This window comes from Parambassis ranga, chromosome 16 (genome assembly GCF_900634625.1).
Source record: "Parambassis ranga chromosome 16, fParRan2.1, whole genome shotgun sequence".
NCBI classification, from domain to species: domain Eukaryota; kingdom Metazoa; phylum Chordata; class Actinopteri; family Ambassidae; genus Parambassis; species Parambassis ranga.
The window spans coordinates 19,117,597-19,134,021 of record NC_041036.1 but is presented as its reverse complement, the minus strand read 5'-3'; the positions used below and the strand labels follow the sequence as shown (position 1 = coordinate 19,134,021).

The 16,425-nt window shown below is 42.1% G+C and overlaps 1 protein-coding gene across 10 annotated transcripts in view; it reads right to left on the bottom strand.

Moving 5' to 3' along the window:
• Positions 1-16,425, bottom strand: part of mef2d (myocyte enhancer factor 2d) — a 72,577-nt gene that overhangs the window by 33,408 nt on the left and 22,744 nt on the right. For all 10 annotated transcript variants that reach the window (XM_028426544.1, XM_028426547.1, XM_028426552.1 and 7 more), the window contains exons 2-3: positions 11,202-11,590; positions 5,252-5,455 (exon numbers count right to left, since the gene is read on the bottom strand). In XM_028426544.1, coding sequence (XP_028282345.1) covers positions 5,252-5,455; positions 11,202-11,255 — 258 coding nt within the window. In that variant the 5' untranslated portion in view covers positions 11,256-11,590. The remainder of the gene's footprint in view (positions 1-5,251; positions 5,456-11,201; positions 11,591-16,425) is intronic.

The following is a 16,425-nucleotide window of genomic DNA, read 5'->3' as shown; positions in this document are numbered from 1 at the left end:
AACAATAATCCAAACATTTGGATACTGGTTTTATAAAGCGTTTAGATTTAGTTTTGTAATCCATTGCTGTCCAAACAGCCTCTAACCCTTCAGCTTTGACTGGGATTTATTCATGACACTACTGGACTTCTGCTCATGCTTCTCTCTCTCAGGAGGCTGCTCGATGTCTTTCTTGGGGACAGTGGAAGCTGGCCATGCATGGCGCTCTGCAGCTAAAGAGCTAAAGACTCTCTGCCGTTATGGTGTATGTTCGCCTACTCTAGCTATAGCTGACAAACAGGTATCTATATTTTTGTTTGCTCCACTATTAACTTCTCTATGTAATATATTTAATCGAATCTTTTGTAGATCTATTCATTTTTAAATGATGATGGTCAAGATTCTACTTCTGAAAGAAAACGAGTGTGTGACATAATGTTGCCCACCACAGACACCTCCAAACGAGACCAAGCGCTCACGTAAGACCAGACCTACTAGTGACCTCGTTCAGTCCAGATTAGGACCTCAGGATATGACAGGTCTTAGCAGGAAGCCCTCAGAGTTCGGATTATCTCCAGTGCAAAGGCGTCTCTTCCAACCTGTTCACACTCTGGGAGGAGGGGTCAGTAATACACGTGGAAGAACAGGAAGCTGATATAGGGTCATATTGTATTTGTTTAAAGTGCAGAGAGTTCGAATAGACTCAGGTAATAATACTTCTAAGTGCTGTTTTGTGATATGCGAGGCTCCCCTGGTCGCGACCCAGGAAGATCAGGGCGGTGCCCAAAGCCCTTAAGCCCCTGCAGTGAAGCTTGCCACTGAGATCTGCCTTTCTTGAGCCGCTTAAAGAAAAAAAAGGGCATCCCCCTTCTCCGCCCATCTTGCTTTCTCTCCTTGGCCATTCATCGCCACTCTTTTAGCATTTCACTCGCTCGTGTTCCCTCTGTCTCTCGCTCTCTCCCTTTCTTTGCCCTGATTGGGATCTGCAGTGAAGCAGATTAACACATTCTGACAGGAGAGGAAAGCTGCCCACACACATACACACACTCTCCAGCTACACGTGCATCTCAGAGAGAGACTGTGTGTGCATATGTATTGCCTCTGAGGCTAGCAGTAGAGTGAAGGAATGTCTAACTGTGTGAGGAATACTGAGTCTATGCTTGTCACACACACACACACACGTAATGCAAACTTAAGTGCTTCTGAGCATTTAGGGACATTGCTGCATGCATGTACAGTACAAGCAATGAGACATAGACTTGAGCATAACAAGAGTGTGTATGCATGTGCATGTGCAAGTGTGCGTGCCTGCGTGACTATATCCACACTTCATAATTTATACTCAAAAGCACTTGCTTGGAGAGACTCAGAGAGGCAGAGCAGCAAATGGGCACACTTTGTGACCATCCAATTATCCCCTCTCTCTTTTCCTCCTCTCTCTCTCTCTGTCACTTGGTTTGTCTCAGCTCTGTCCTCGACCGGCGAGGTTACACCAAGTGCCAGCGCAGATAATCTTTAATAATTATTGTGTAAGCCATCCACATTAGCTGTTCTTCTCTACTGAGTTAAACTGAAAGCGCCAACGCTGTTCGTCTGGCTACATGCAACCGGTCACGGCCTTCAAATGTACTTCCATGTGACCAATTCACACAAGAGAAAGCAGAGAAAGACATAGAAACTAAGGCAAGTGAATAACGAGGCAGCTGCTCCAGTGGAAGAGCCAAACCATGGCACTGCATGTACGCACTAAAAAAAAAATCTGGATATATCATATTTCTCTCAGTCACAGAGATCTACTGTTATCCAAAACGTATTAATAACACATCGGTGAGCCCCAGTTAGGTGACATGTTCCTTCATTAGACTCTATCGAGTACACAGATGCTTGCATCAAATGACCTTGAAAACAGTTTCTAACAAATAGACAATTTCTTCCCGAGTAATGTGTCCAACACTTTAAAAACAGCTGTTTAGGTCAAACATACAATATATGGACAAAAATCTGTGGACACCCAGTCACCATAGCAGCTTTTTTTTTGTTAGCTTTTTTGTGCTATGTTTAAACCGGAGGCCAACAAACACACTGTTATCATCTAAACCTTTATTATATGCTCTACAGCTTCAACAGTTAGTCAATACATTGGACAGTTTGGAACTGACAGTTTGAAAGGAAGAGGATTTTTAGGATATTGTTCATTGGATTGTGTAAAATGTCAAAATACATTCGACTTATTATTCATGGGCCCTAAATCAATAATGCAAACAATCTTCAGCTGCAGATCTAGTCCAATGAGACAACTAGAAGCAGCGGTCCAGCAGTATGCTGAACCACATGATGTCCATTTACTTTTGGCCACACAGTGAGTCTAAAGTTCATTAAATGAACTGAGTTGTGGCAGTTTGTGTAGCTATTTGCAGCCATAAAACAGCTATTTTTACTGAAGAGTGCTTTTGATGACTCTTTTAGATATGGTGATTCACGGTGCTACTGAAAATGCAAAATAACAAGGATTAATGGAAAATAGCACAACCAGACAACACAAACACCCGCTTAACAAGAAAGTGTGTGCTGCCGCACATCTGGCGAAAAGGGGACGGCTGAGGACAAATGTTGGAGAACGTTGGCTAAATGCCTCCTGGCCTACAGAGAGGATGGGTGAGATAGTGGTGGACAGTATAAAAGCTGTTATAGGAGGGGAAGCTCCCATGTAGGACACACACACAGAGGCTGACACAACTGAGAGGCTCACCAAGCCTGAATATTGTATGAGGCGTTCTCATGGGCCGCCGCAGAGTGTGCAAACAGGGAGAGGTAGACTTATGCATGCACACACACAAGCACACACACTAATGAATACACATATGAAGAAAAAGAAGGAGACAGAGCAACACACTTGAAAACACAACACATACACACACACACAAACAGAGCAAGTGGAGCTTGAGCTGATGTGGCCCGGAGCAGCCCAACGCCCTGCCACAGCGCACACACACACTTGCATACACTTAAGAGCCATCTGCAGCTGGAGATACAGCCTACAGAAAGGCTTTACTGCTGACACTCTGAGACAGACAGAAAGAGAAGGACAGGAAAGAAGGGAAAAATTGTCGTGACTGAGGAAATCAGGAGATTAGGAGGAGAGGAAGCCAGGAAGAAGGGTAAAAGGAAGAGAGAAAGTGACAGACAGAGAGGTGGAAGGAAAAAAACATATGGCCCAAACTCTGCTACATCAGTTTTACCTTCAGCCCACTCAAAGACTAAACTGCTTCACCAACAGTTTCTGCAAGTACTGGACTTAAGCTCTCTATATTAGAGGACATTTATTCTGCTTTGGACCCAAAGACCTCAGGCCATGACTCATTCAAGAAACAAAACAAAACAAAAAACTTCTAGATTTTAGAGGAAAACACTGTTACAGCACAAGTCTGACATTGATTAAGTCTTAGGCAAAGGCTCTGGCAGGTGAGTTCCTGCGCTGCAAAATGACTGTCAGCTCCAGCACTGAACGGCAACCATTTGTCGATAGCTTCACAGAACTTGGAAAACAAAGATGCCCTGCAGCAGTCTGAGGTCACACAAGATGAACCAAACACTGTTTGCAGCCTCTGGGTTCCTTTCAATAATGTATTTGATAAAAAACAGTGTGAGAGGTGGAAATAAAACTCATCACTTGCTGTCAAAGTTCATCGCTCCCAGGACACAGGTAGGCAAAAGCTAGTGGAATGCAACAAATATGTGTTTAAAAGATCATTCTGATTTTTAAATAGTTTAGGAGCAGACAATAAAAAGCTCAGGACTCTATTATCTTCCTGTTTGGGGAAACTGAAGTGAAACCAATCTGGTCATTTCACAGTATTCATTTATTTAAGAAATGACTTTAGCCTGGGTGTTCAACATGAGAGCAAAAATGCAATGGCGACTTCATGTTGACAGTGTTTGCAGATGACCGATCACCGACTCCTCCAGCAGTTTGCGTAAAAAACCGGATGAGAAGAATACTGAAAGCCAAGCGAGCTCCAGCTTTAAGTCAACGCTCCATATGAAGCCTAAGTGCTGTACTGCAGTGTATACAGCTCGCTGAATCATACCTAACCATCTCGTGTTCAATTCATGAGAGGGCCATTATGTATGAAAGGGTCAGAAAGGCATGTGAATGTGCTATGTGCTTGCCTGACAAGCTCCAGCGAGCCTTTTCTGCCCACAGGGGAGAAAAGACGTTAGAAAACAAATGAATTCCTATTAGAAAAGCATAAAAAAGAACACAGTGATTGCCCTAACACCTTCTACTCTAACCCTATCTCTGACCTCTCTTCTAGTCAATATGCAAATGAACACGTTATTTTTCAGCTGTTCTTGACAGGCTTTCTCCTCTATGGTGGCCTATTGAGGAGGTGGTTTCCACTTGGTTCCAGGCGATGTCCTTTTGGCTTCTTGCTGCTGTTGTTGTTGTTGTTGAAGAGGTCTCTGGGTAATAGTATGACCCATGCCAGAGGGGTAAGTTAGGTGGGAGGTGTAAGGGGGGGAGGCCGAGCTGTCCCCACCTCTGCCCTCTTTGTAAGACAGCAGGCATAATATAGCCTTATAATCATGGGCTCATCAGCGTTTACTTCCACAGCTAGAAGATGATTAGCATAACAGCTAGCCTGGGTAAAAAGCTAACATATCATCAGTAATACCATACATATTGTGGCTTTTACATAGATTAAACAATCAAGAATTAACACTTTAACATGTGCCTTTAAACGTGAAAAGAACATGTTTATGCTAAGCTAAGCTAATCTAGTCTAAACGGTGTTATTAATAGTTAATATTCAAATCTCTCAGCAAAAAAGTATGTTTTACTGCTAGGTTTTTCTTAAGGATAGATGCAAAAGATTCAATTAAAGCAAGCTGTAGCTATACAGAACAATATTGTATTATTCTAAACCAAAGACAGTTCAACAGAGTAGATTCAATGAACTGGACTGACCTAAATGAACTGGCCAAGACTTAATTAAGTCAGAATCTGAGTCTGGAGAGCAGTGGATTAGATTAGTTAAGATTAAATCTAAATGATCTCACCAGAGAAGAGCACAAGTGCTGGTTGGATACTTTAACAAAGAATAACTTTCCGTCATACATAAAAAAAAAAAAAAAAGACATATAAAATTATAAAACATTTTTTAACTCAAGCCCCCCGTGCCATAAACCGTTTTTGAGAAGTGTATACATGTAGTTGTCTCCTGGTGCTAAACCCTGTGAACCCCCCCACCCTCCCGTCTCGACACTTTACCTCAATGATGTCGGCGTTAGTCCGGCTCTCATGGGGCTCGTTGTACTCGGTGTACTTAAGCAAGACTTTGTCCATGTCAGTGCTGGCATACTGGAACAGCTTGTTGGTGTGGTTGAAGATGATGAGAGCGATCTCACAGTCGCACAGGACGCTCAGCTCGTACGCCTTCTTCATCAAACCAAACTTCCGCTTGGTGAAGGTCACCTGGTGTGGAGGGGTAAAAAAAAGTTGGAGTTTACATACATCGCTGGTTATTTAAGACATTATTATCCATCGCATCCTAAATTATGTTAGTGCAATGAATAATAAACAGCCACTCAGACATTAAGCCTTTGCACAAATGGCTTATTTGCACAGTCAACTTTTTTCGTTTCTCTACAATGTCACACTATTTATTTATCATTCATTATAGTTCAGCATTAGGGAATGGATGACGGTGCAACCAGCCTAATGAGCTGCACTTCAGTTTCTGATATAAGCAGTAGACATAATTATGTTAACCCTGCTTGATGCCTCCATAGTCAGACGTTTTATGGTCTTTGTAAACAATTCTGTGAATATTATGAAATGAGAGAAACAAACGTGATTTAATGTTTACTTACTAGAAAAAACAGTAACTTACTAAAAACATTTGAAATAATTAGGAAACGGTATGTTTTGCATGCATGTTTTCTTGGTTGCGAGCACCTATGGCAGCCTGCAGAGCTTATCAGTTACTTTTATCTGTTCACAGACCAAAGTGTTACAAGTTTAGATAATCTGAACTCATGATGACTTCAGTGTGACTCAGTCTGGCAGGAAAGTAAAGAAGCATATTTTCCAAAATGTTGAGCTATTCCCCTATGGTTTGACTTCATATCATCCTGGACCAGAGATGTTCAACCGAGCTTATCCTGAGTTTAACTCTTTTTTTTTTTTTTGCATTTTGAGGCTCAAATCAGTGTTTTCTAGTTGTGCACTGAGGATCGTGAAATAAAAACTGATTGCAATACAGGGTGTTACACTGAAAGAGAGAGACATTTTAAAGGGAAAAAGGGCTTCTAGACAGCGCCTAAACACATTCACATTCAAGTACTTGGTTTGTATTTTGCACACACACTGACTTTCACTTCCCTCCACACACTCCTCTCTCTTCCGTCACATTCGCTCTCTCCCCGTCGTTTTCACACTCTGTTATGCTCTTTTCCATGCTCTCGTTCTATGTCACACACACTCTCTCCAGCACTCTTTTCCACACTCTCCTTCTGTCACACATTATTTCTCTCTCTCTCTCTCATACACACACACACATACATGACGCACACCCTTGTACAGCTCTACACTTTTGTACAAGCCCCCTCAGTTGTGAACAAGCAGAACAGAATTGGGAGTGTTGCTTAAGCGCAGGTTCCCTTGTTGTCTGCTGGTTGGCTTTTAGAAGCGCTTCCCTGCTATAACCAACTGGTATTTACAATCCAAGGAGATTTGGCTTTGTTTGGATTAAACACACCGGATTGCACAAACACAAACACACACACACACACACACACACACACAGGGAAGAAAAAAAAAGATTAGAAGAAGAAGAAAAGACTTCAGGTAGTGCTATGGTATGTGCGGTTTAGGAAAATAAAAGTAAAGGGTGTCAGAGCAGTTTCAGGCATGCTGTACTTGGAGCCACACCCACTAGTGACATCAACACATTTTCCATTACGCGTAGCAGCCAAAAATCTGCTTTGGCATAACTGACGGAGGTTGTGACCTGCACTGCAGAATGCTCTCAGGTATTAAATAGCTCATTTGGTAAATGTACACAACATGCTAAAGACTGCAGCGCTCAACTCATGCATTTGACCTTCACAATAACAAATACTGTCACAGTTGTGGGTATGTTGTGGTTTAGATCTAATAAAAAATGCCTTAAAAACCACCATTGTGTCAAAACTTCACTTCCACTTTTTCAACCTAGTAACATCCCTATCTTGGTTGTACTTTGAGTCAAATGCTGATGTGCACATTCACTGAAACATGGTGTTAAACATGGCAAGTTTGTCACGATAGCATACGACCCCACAGAGCTTCAAGCATAGTTTGAATGAAATATTGAATGAAAGGAGGGAAAGATGCATTTAACTTGAAAGGACTTGGTGGTAATTATATTGCATTATAAGAGTACTGTCATGAGATAAATAAGGATCGAGTGATATTGGTTCTGGTATGGTTCCATTTATACAGGTTGAATTTGGCTCTGGCTGCAGGCTGCTCTGCTGGCAGCAGAACTGAACTGAAGCTGTAATTGAAATGTATTGAATAGGTAAAGAAAGAGAGGAAAAGATAGAGAGGTAAAGATAAGATAGAGACAGCAAAGATGAAAGCAAGAAAAGCAGCCATGTGAGACATTCAATCTCTCCATCTTTCTCTCCCACGATCTCTCCATCTCTCTTTCCTTTCTGCCGTGGCGCCCAACACGTTTAAGCCCTCACTCATCATCCCTCCTTTTCTCCTCTCTTATTTTCTCGCCCTCATTTTCTCTTCCTCTTCTCCTCTCTCGCTTTTTTTTCCCACATCCTCCCCCCCTTTTCCTCCCTCCATTCTCTCCTCCCCCTCCCTCCTTTCGTGCTCGCTCACTCATTGCTTCCTGCTGCCACAAATCAAATTATATCGGGGTCGTATCCATGGGCAACCGACTCCCCTCCTCCCCTCCGCCCCCCATTTCCCACCTCATCACACACTGCTGCCATCATCTTACCTCCTTCACCCCCCCCCACCCCCCCATCTTTATCTCTCTGCCTATCTACATATCTCCCCCTCCCTTCTCTTCCTCTCTCTCCCTCACACTCTCTCACACACAGAACGAGCAGATAAATTATGTGGCAATGTTGGAAAGGGAGGAAATTACGGCTGTGGAGGATGACAAGACTGGCTGGTGATGAAGAGACAAGCCACTGCAAACAACAACAACTGCTCTCTTAACAAATAATAAGGTCATCCAGAAGATTTGGAAAACAAAACATCCCAACCTCTGTTTTTCTTACTTATACTTTTCTTAGAGAAAGTGTGAAGCAGGGTAATGACTCTGGGTTCAATCTTGGTGTTTACCACGAACGATAAACAAGCGAGAGGTAATTGACAATAACAACAGAATTGCCAGGTAACCAATGGCAACTGAAGAATAAGACGTCCTTAGTGAGGAGAGAAAGGGGGCGAGTTGGTTTTATTTGTGTATGTATTTGTGTGTGTCTGTGTCTGTGTGTGTGTGTCTTGGCGAGGTTGTGGTTGTGTGGCAGATGGATGAGGAAACCACCACTGACAACCGCAACCTCCTCTCGCTGCTTCCTGTAGCCAAAACCGCTCTTTCATTTACTAGCTTACAGTCTCACAACCAGGTCTGAACTGCTAAAAAAGGATATCGAGCATTAACATGTCACTTTTGGTGTTAGTTTTAATTTTGAAGCACTGATGTAAGTGAATATATCATTTAAGAAGCACCTGCTATATCGAGCTTATTTTTCGATGTAATGTGACATGTCTAAAACCGTTTCTACTGGTGTAGACATGCCATTTCAACATAAAAATTCTATTCTACATTTCTATTTCTGTTTAAATGTAGTTGTGAACACTCCACAACCTATCTCCAGCAAAAACTTGGTGCTTTTTGTGTACATGTGTGTAAAAAGTAGGCGTTTTTATCCCTCCGATGTATGTCTGTACTGTGGTCTTCTTTTAATCTTTCAGCCCTAGTCTGGCTTTGTAAAATGTTGGCCGGTTGGTTTTTTGTGCAAACTGTAGTGAAAAACCCAAATGAGATGTATTCTGAATGTGCTTTAAATGTATTATTGGATCGCACACATCTTGACTGGAAAAGGCTATATTGTAAAAAGGGCCAAAGTGTCAGATTCACAATGTTTGATCGCTTAATATGCAAGTAGATGAAACTGAAAAACCCTGACTGATTCATCAAAACAGCTGGTGGGTATCTAACGTTCTGTGGAATTAGGTCACTGTCCCATCATTTTTTCTGGTGGTTTGGTTTGAATGGCTCAAATCTATACAGCATTCAACCCTCTGCTACGGACAAAAAAACAAAATGACCAACAATCTAAACATACAATTACGTCTCTACAGTGCAGAGTGGAATCTTTAACTTGAAATGATTCTCTAGTTCTCCATGTGGTTGTGCCTTGCTTATATAGGTCACGGTGTCAATGAAAGGTCAACTCTTTCTGTGTTATCACTGATGTGTCAAAAACTATCCAAAAAAGTATCTATAAATATATATATCCATTAGTGCATTCCAACATTTCCGGTCCTGTCCTTTACACAGTTCTTGCCTGTGTATCTTTGTCTCCATAAGAAATGTGGTAATTGAGATGCTGTCATGTTTCCAGCCAGGGCCCACACTGTGAACGCTGTTTATTTTGCAGAGCTTATGGCAGCATCTCTGAATCAACATGTAGGAGGGTGACGGGCTGCATGTACTCCAAAATTCATTTGATTTCCTTTCAGAGGCTGTACTGTTCATTAGCTGAAGCAACACACAGCAAGCGTGTAAAAAGCACTTATTTCTTTAGCAGCTTAATACTCTGTTCCACTTCAAACACTAAACGCTGCTGATAGAACAACTGAATCCTGTTTTCTGGGTAGATTTCCCTGGATAGGAACGAGATAAAGTGGGGGGAAAAAAAAAGTGAAATGAAAATGCAGTGAGTGCAGTTTCGCTTCAAACACGGGTATCAAAAAGTCATCATTCTAGCAGGTTTGTCAAAGGTGGTTGGGGAACCGGTTGCTGCTGGTTGATCACTTGATTGCGGTCAATGAGTAATCTTTGATTATGACATTATGACCGTGTATTACTGCAAAGTGCATCACCTTATTAATAGACTGTTCAACACCTGATACAAAGGCAAGCTCCATTAACCTGAGCCTGCCCAACCAGAAACAGCTACATCCTCCCACCCACCTCCCCTCTTTATGTCCAATTGTGTACTGATGAATAACAAGCCACCGTACTTCACTGACCCCCCGCAGGCAACGTTTCCCCCGCTTTATGTAACCTGCTAAGATTGATGAGGAGAAAACTGAGGATGATTTTCCAAACCCTACGGCCACCTCACTCTCACACTGCTCAGGTCTTATTCAAGCCAGGCAACTTGCTTCTCTCCCTCTGCCTCTCACAGTCCTGTTTTTCCTCTCTCTATGCTTTTGAAGGTGGGCACGTCAAATGCATTACTCAATCTGCTCAATGGAGTGAAGCCCATTTACCAGTTGACTCATTTTAGATGGATCATTTACCCTTTCATCCTCTCTGACAATGCCACTGATGTAACCAGAGGGACTGAGGCTGTTTTTATTTTGTTTTTTCTTTTGGAGGGAGGGGGGATATCATACTTTCTTGCTCTTTTCTCTGTAGACAGAGACGGTGCCTGAATAAACCCATGACGGTTCTGCAGTCATATGAGACTCATAAAGCACAATGCTATTATACTGTTCCGTTGTGGACAGCTACTATGTTGTTGCAGCTATACATGTGAAAACTGAAAGGATCCCTGTGGGAATTTGTTACTGCATGAGTTTCCTGTCACCACAAAGGAACTCAGTCATGGAGGGATGGAATGGTTGGTTTTATACTCTGACTTCTGAGCAGGATAAAGGAGGGGCAGAGACACAAACCTTAATATTTTAATTTCTTTCCTCACAGCATCTTTATATCCAATCTGATATTATAATCAAAAATCAGCCCTGATATTAGATAAATTACTACATCAGGTATTAGAAAATGAGTACATGTGTTTAATTATATATTGGAAGTACCATGCCAGCTTGACTCAGACCTAGTATCTCTGTCATTACTGGCACTGAAAAAGTTGCATTGTTGAGTCCCTAAATTAGTTACTTCATGTTGCAAATTATGATTCAGCCACAAAATGAAAGGAGTTTACAGAAAATATTGACTTGCGTCATCGGTTCTAACCTGTCTGTTGCGTTCATCATTGATCCTCTGAATCTGGATCTTTTTCCTCCCCATGGTTCTGGTGTTTCAGCGGGAGGAGTAAAAAGGGGAGTGGCAAGGTGTGAGGTCACAGATGGCTGTTGCTGTATTCCTTCCTCTTTAAATGTTTAGTCACTTTCAGTCTGCCCTCTTAGTGCACACTGTTTCACTGTAGAGCAGCTGTGCAGGGAGGCTTTCCCCACAAAAAAAATTAAAAAATAAAAAAAAAGAGGGAGAAGGAGGAGAGGAAGAGTGGGGTTCTATGTGCAGCACCCTCTTCAGATCATGGTCCTGTTTCTGGGGGCAGGTCATCCACACTCAGGCTGAACTTGGGATCTTCTGCCCTCTCCTTCACCTCAACTGGGCAGCTCCTGTAAAACATGATAAGAGACATTCATCAGAGAGAGAGATTCTAAACAGGGCAAAGAGAGGCTTTGTCTGTTTACTGTGACCCAATTTAACTATTACAAACACAGTCTTTGCCTTGACCCAACATATACAAGAGAATAAACGATGAAGCAATGTATCTGAGGTGCCATCAAATCAGAAGCACATTAGGATAAAACGGAGAGGGGGGTAGGGGGGTGTTTGTGGTGCTACATGCAGAGCAAGAGGCCCTCGGGGGCCCGCAAGGAGGGAGGCTGTGCTGTGTCAGCTTCATTAGAGGCATCACCGCCACATCACTGATCTGCTGGTCGCCCACGGCAACCGGCTGCCCAGCCTGAGCTGCCTGACACGCTGAATGTGATTCCCCAATCCGAGACAGTGCACCACAGAGTCTGTAGAGTCTACATGATTTACATATTCAAACCACTTTCATTGTGTAAATTTTAATATTTCTGTCAGGAAACAGTGTCATAATCTGTGCTGATGGTGACAGGGCAAAATGACAACATAACAGGGATGAAATTATGCTCAACTGTATAAAACCTGAGCTCAAATAATTACTGTAAAGAGAGGAGAATTTCCAGACAGACACTGTACCTGATGTGTCTGTTAAAGCAGATGAGCAGGCAGTGACTGAGGCTTTTTTTTCCCGTCCAATAATATCATTATATCTTATTACCTACACTGAAACTGGCCCAATTCCATGCAACACAGAGAAAGATGAAGAGTGTAAAAATGTGTGTCTAATTCTGCCATCTACCTAACTAACCATGAAATAAGGGTGGTCTATGATATGCTACGGTGCCTGATCAAAAACAGAGGACTGGTACATTATGAATTCCAATTTTCAAAAGGGCAACAGAGGGAAAGAAAGGCCCAGAGTGTTTCTGCAAATTCATGCAAACTCATGAATGAATGAGGCGGCAGCAGCCCAGGAATGGCAACACAGGCGAGACTGTTTTAGGCCCTGTTACTACTATTTGTGGTTCAGCTTTAAAAATAGCACTCTATATATACATGCAGACTGTGTGTACACATAGTGCAGTGTGAACACACATACACACACAGTGGTAGCCAAGTGGCAGCATTACTGAGCAAAAGCATCTGGAAAGCCGTAAGTACAGACGCACCACCAGCTCCCTGGCATTGTTTGCATTCCGTCTACCTGGGAGAGCAGCAGCAGAAGAACGCCCTCCATTTACATCCATTCTTATGAAACAAAGAAAGGGAAATGGTCTGTCATGAGACTGACATTCCTTTTGTGCTGCTGTGGGCAATGCATTGCATGCTCGTTTAGAGAAGATGCAATTGGCTTAGCTTTGGCTATGAGTTGCTCATGAATTATGCACTGATGGGAGAAAGTGGGGGGGGGGGGGGGTTAGGAAAGAGGGTGTTGTGAGTCATAATTGCTTTGTAAAAAGACTTGATGAAGAACTGGAGGCTGTATGAGCATTTACAGTGAGATGTAGCAACTCCATGTACTGTGGTGTTGCATTTTACATATTTGTTTCTGGTCATCCTTTCTTTTCCCTTTAACCAGCACATTTAATGAGAGCTCAGTAAAGGATAATGCATTCTACCTGGATCACCTCATTAGTGTACTTGTAGAGAGTAGATATTTCCAACATGTTGTTCATTCAGTCCTTTCATTCAGCTTCAAATGACAGAGAGGAAAGAGGTGGTGTTGGTGACATATTTTAACAAAATAATAATGAGGTGTACACTGTCTCACAGCCTCTGTTAGCCACCAAGTGAGTGGGGGACTCGCTTCAGCTGCGGTGAAGTTCAAAGGCATTGAACTGAGGGATTTGTCTCTGGGCTGTGGGCTGATCACACATGAAAAGGCTGCTTTATCTGCCTGGGGTGGTCAAGTCTCGACCTTTTACCCTTCATGCTGCTGCAGCTCGCTTCCCATGTCTGATGTCAGACAGAATCTCTGCACTCACATGGGAAGTGAAGGGCCTGGAGTGTGTCTGCTGCCTCACTGAGCAGGCGGGAGCGATAAAGAGGCTCTGGACAATGAAAAGATAAACGCTGATAATTAGGAATCTAATGTGGACCCAGATTAGGACCCTGGGGGACGCCTAAGTGTGCTAAGATTCTTTATTTCTCAAGAGACTATCAGGAGATAGAGAAACTGTACAGAGATGTAGAAAAGCTACTATACACGCTACATTCATATGCTAAATTTTCTTTGTTAAGATTTGATAAAAAATGTATCAAATAAAATGTATCCCTGTGGATAACTGGGTAACTTCCTCTTTTAATGAAAGATTCTTTCATGCATATTTGTATCAACACATTTGAATATTTAGAAAAGTAAACATTTCCTTATAAATATATATATATATATATATATATATATATATATATATGAGTCTTTTCAGTGTTTGTCTCGGCCTTAGGTAGTCTCCAGTAAAAATTACAAAGATATAATGCAAAAAAAACTAGTTAAGAGAGCTGAGCAGTTTCTTAAGTGAACATGAAAAACAGTATAATACTATTACTGTACTATGTATCAGTGAGCTTAGAGAGGGCATATCAGGTCGTAGCCTTAGGGTAGCCTACAACGTAGATTAATCCATAAAAACAGTTAGAAAATGTTGCATTGCATCATTATACCTGACATCTGCTGCTGTGCCTGTTAAGCATTTCAAAGCTTTAATCTTCTATTCTAAAGATGTGGGTGGAAATCCGTGAGCTGTGCGGCCAATATTATGATTTTCACATTTATTCAGGAGGACAACGTTGATTTCTTTCGCTTTTTTTTTTCAAGTAACATGCTTCATAGTTGTTAAGAGCTGGAAGCACCATACACAAGCACACTTCTTCTACCATTGGACAATAAGCAGCCTCCTTTGGGCAATCAGGGGTTAAGTGACTTGCTAAAGGGCACGTCATCCAGATTTTCCCAACCAGTCTGGGTTTGTGAACTTGTGACCTTCCTTCTGACAACCTGCCTCGCTGTCCCCCAAGCTAACGCCGTCCTCACTATTACTGATACATCGCCACTAGTGTTTCAGCAATGGGCTGAATGTGTCAGAACCTGCAGGGAGGAAGCACAGGGCTGTGACTGAGTCATGACACACGCACAAATACTTACATGCCACAAAATGCAGCAGGAAAACAGGATGTTTGGGTTAGACATGATCAATTCGACATTCTGTTGGCTGTTGGTTAGAGGGGAAGATATGATGTAATCAGACTGTGTGTGTGCACAGTTACAGTACAATATTTGGGTCAGTAATGAGGAATAATTAGAGCAAGAACAAAATCTGAAAGGCTAAAATTTGACTCAAATGATACTGTCAGTGTTTTATTTCTGTACTTTTTCCTGTTGCTGTGGGGTTTTGGCATATTTTTCATCTGAGTCTGAAAGACATTAACATAACATACACTGTTTTGATACTGTACAAAAACATTTGAGAAATTATGATTTTATCATTTTATCATTATGATTGCTAAAATGATTTATGGATGTTTTATGGTGACAGACAAAGAATGCATTATGATCATGGTACAATCATTATCTGTATGCCCATCTGATTAGTCTCTAATAGAACACGGAAGCATCAATATATTGGTCAGGCCCGAGCATGTGTTATCTGTTTGTGTGCCGGCAAGTGTGTGCGTGTCCTCCTGCATGTCCATCTTTTACTGCCCCGCCGTGTTAAGTGGCAGTGGAGCAGCCTGGAGCAGAGAGATAACAGTCAGCGTTAGAGGAGGGAGGGTGGTGGTAGTGGTGAAGATGGTTCTGGGCTTCTGGAGCCACGCCAGAGCACTACTGAGAAATCCATCACTTTCCCCACTCAGCACCAACATCAGCCAAAAGCTGACCACGACTGACTGCGGGTGCACATTGCATCTGCATGCTGTCCATACGAGCCTCAACTGTGATTACACCGACCTAGACTAATCTGGTTCTCTACAGCTTAATGGACGCAATGGCTGCCAATGTCATGGGAATTGTCTGAAACATAATCTACGCATATGGATGCGCTTATGCTAGTTGTGATGAGGCAAGAGAATTTCAAATTCCACTGTGGACATAAAGATTAACAGATATATGTGAGACAATGGGGAAAACACACATGTAGTGCTACAATTTGATATAAAAAAATAGCTCTTAACTTTAGATATTTAACAACCACGAAAACAATGAACTCCTCGGTATTTAAAAGTAATTTACCCATAAAAGCTGTGAAAAATCAATACCTGAATCAATGGCCATTGTTTACTTGGCTCTCTTCTGTCTCTTTTGGACATATGGATTGTTTTTAAATGACAACTTAAAAGAGAACATTCTGCTATTGCTGTCTTTTCATGATCCTCAGTCATCTTCTTGAAGGCAAATGTTGTAAGCAAACATCCCATTAAGGCATTGAATGGCTGCATTAAAAATACTGTCAACAGTGCCAGTTAAACAGGAGAAGTCCCAACAAACATTCTGTTAAAAACTGTCTCCAAACCACCAACCTTCCGGTTATTGGACAACCCTGCTATACCACTGAGCCACTGCTGCCCAAAAAGGACCCGAAGCGATAATCATACCCCTAGACCAACGAGACAGGGTAATATATAAATCTAAACAAATCTAAATTCACTTAAAGACCTGCAGACGACATCAGAGCTTCAGATTTCAAGTAGAGGGCAGCTTGCCTCGATCTTAATGCTGGAGTCATGACCTCTGAAGCAGGCAATGAAAATGACTGATCTGTCCCTCAGTTTGAGGTCAGGCAGATCAATATTTCACCAATATTCATTCATCACTCAGTGTTCCTTCAAACTGGTCTGACATGATGGACAAAATGCAGGATGA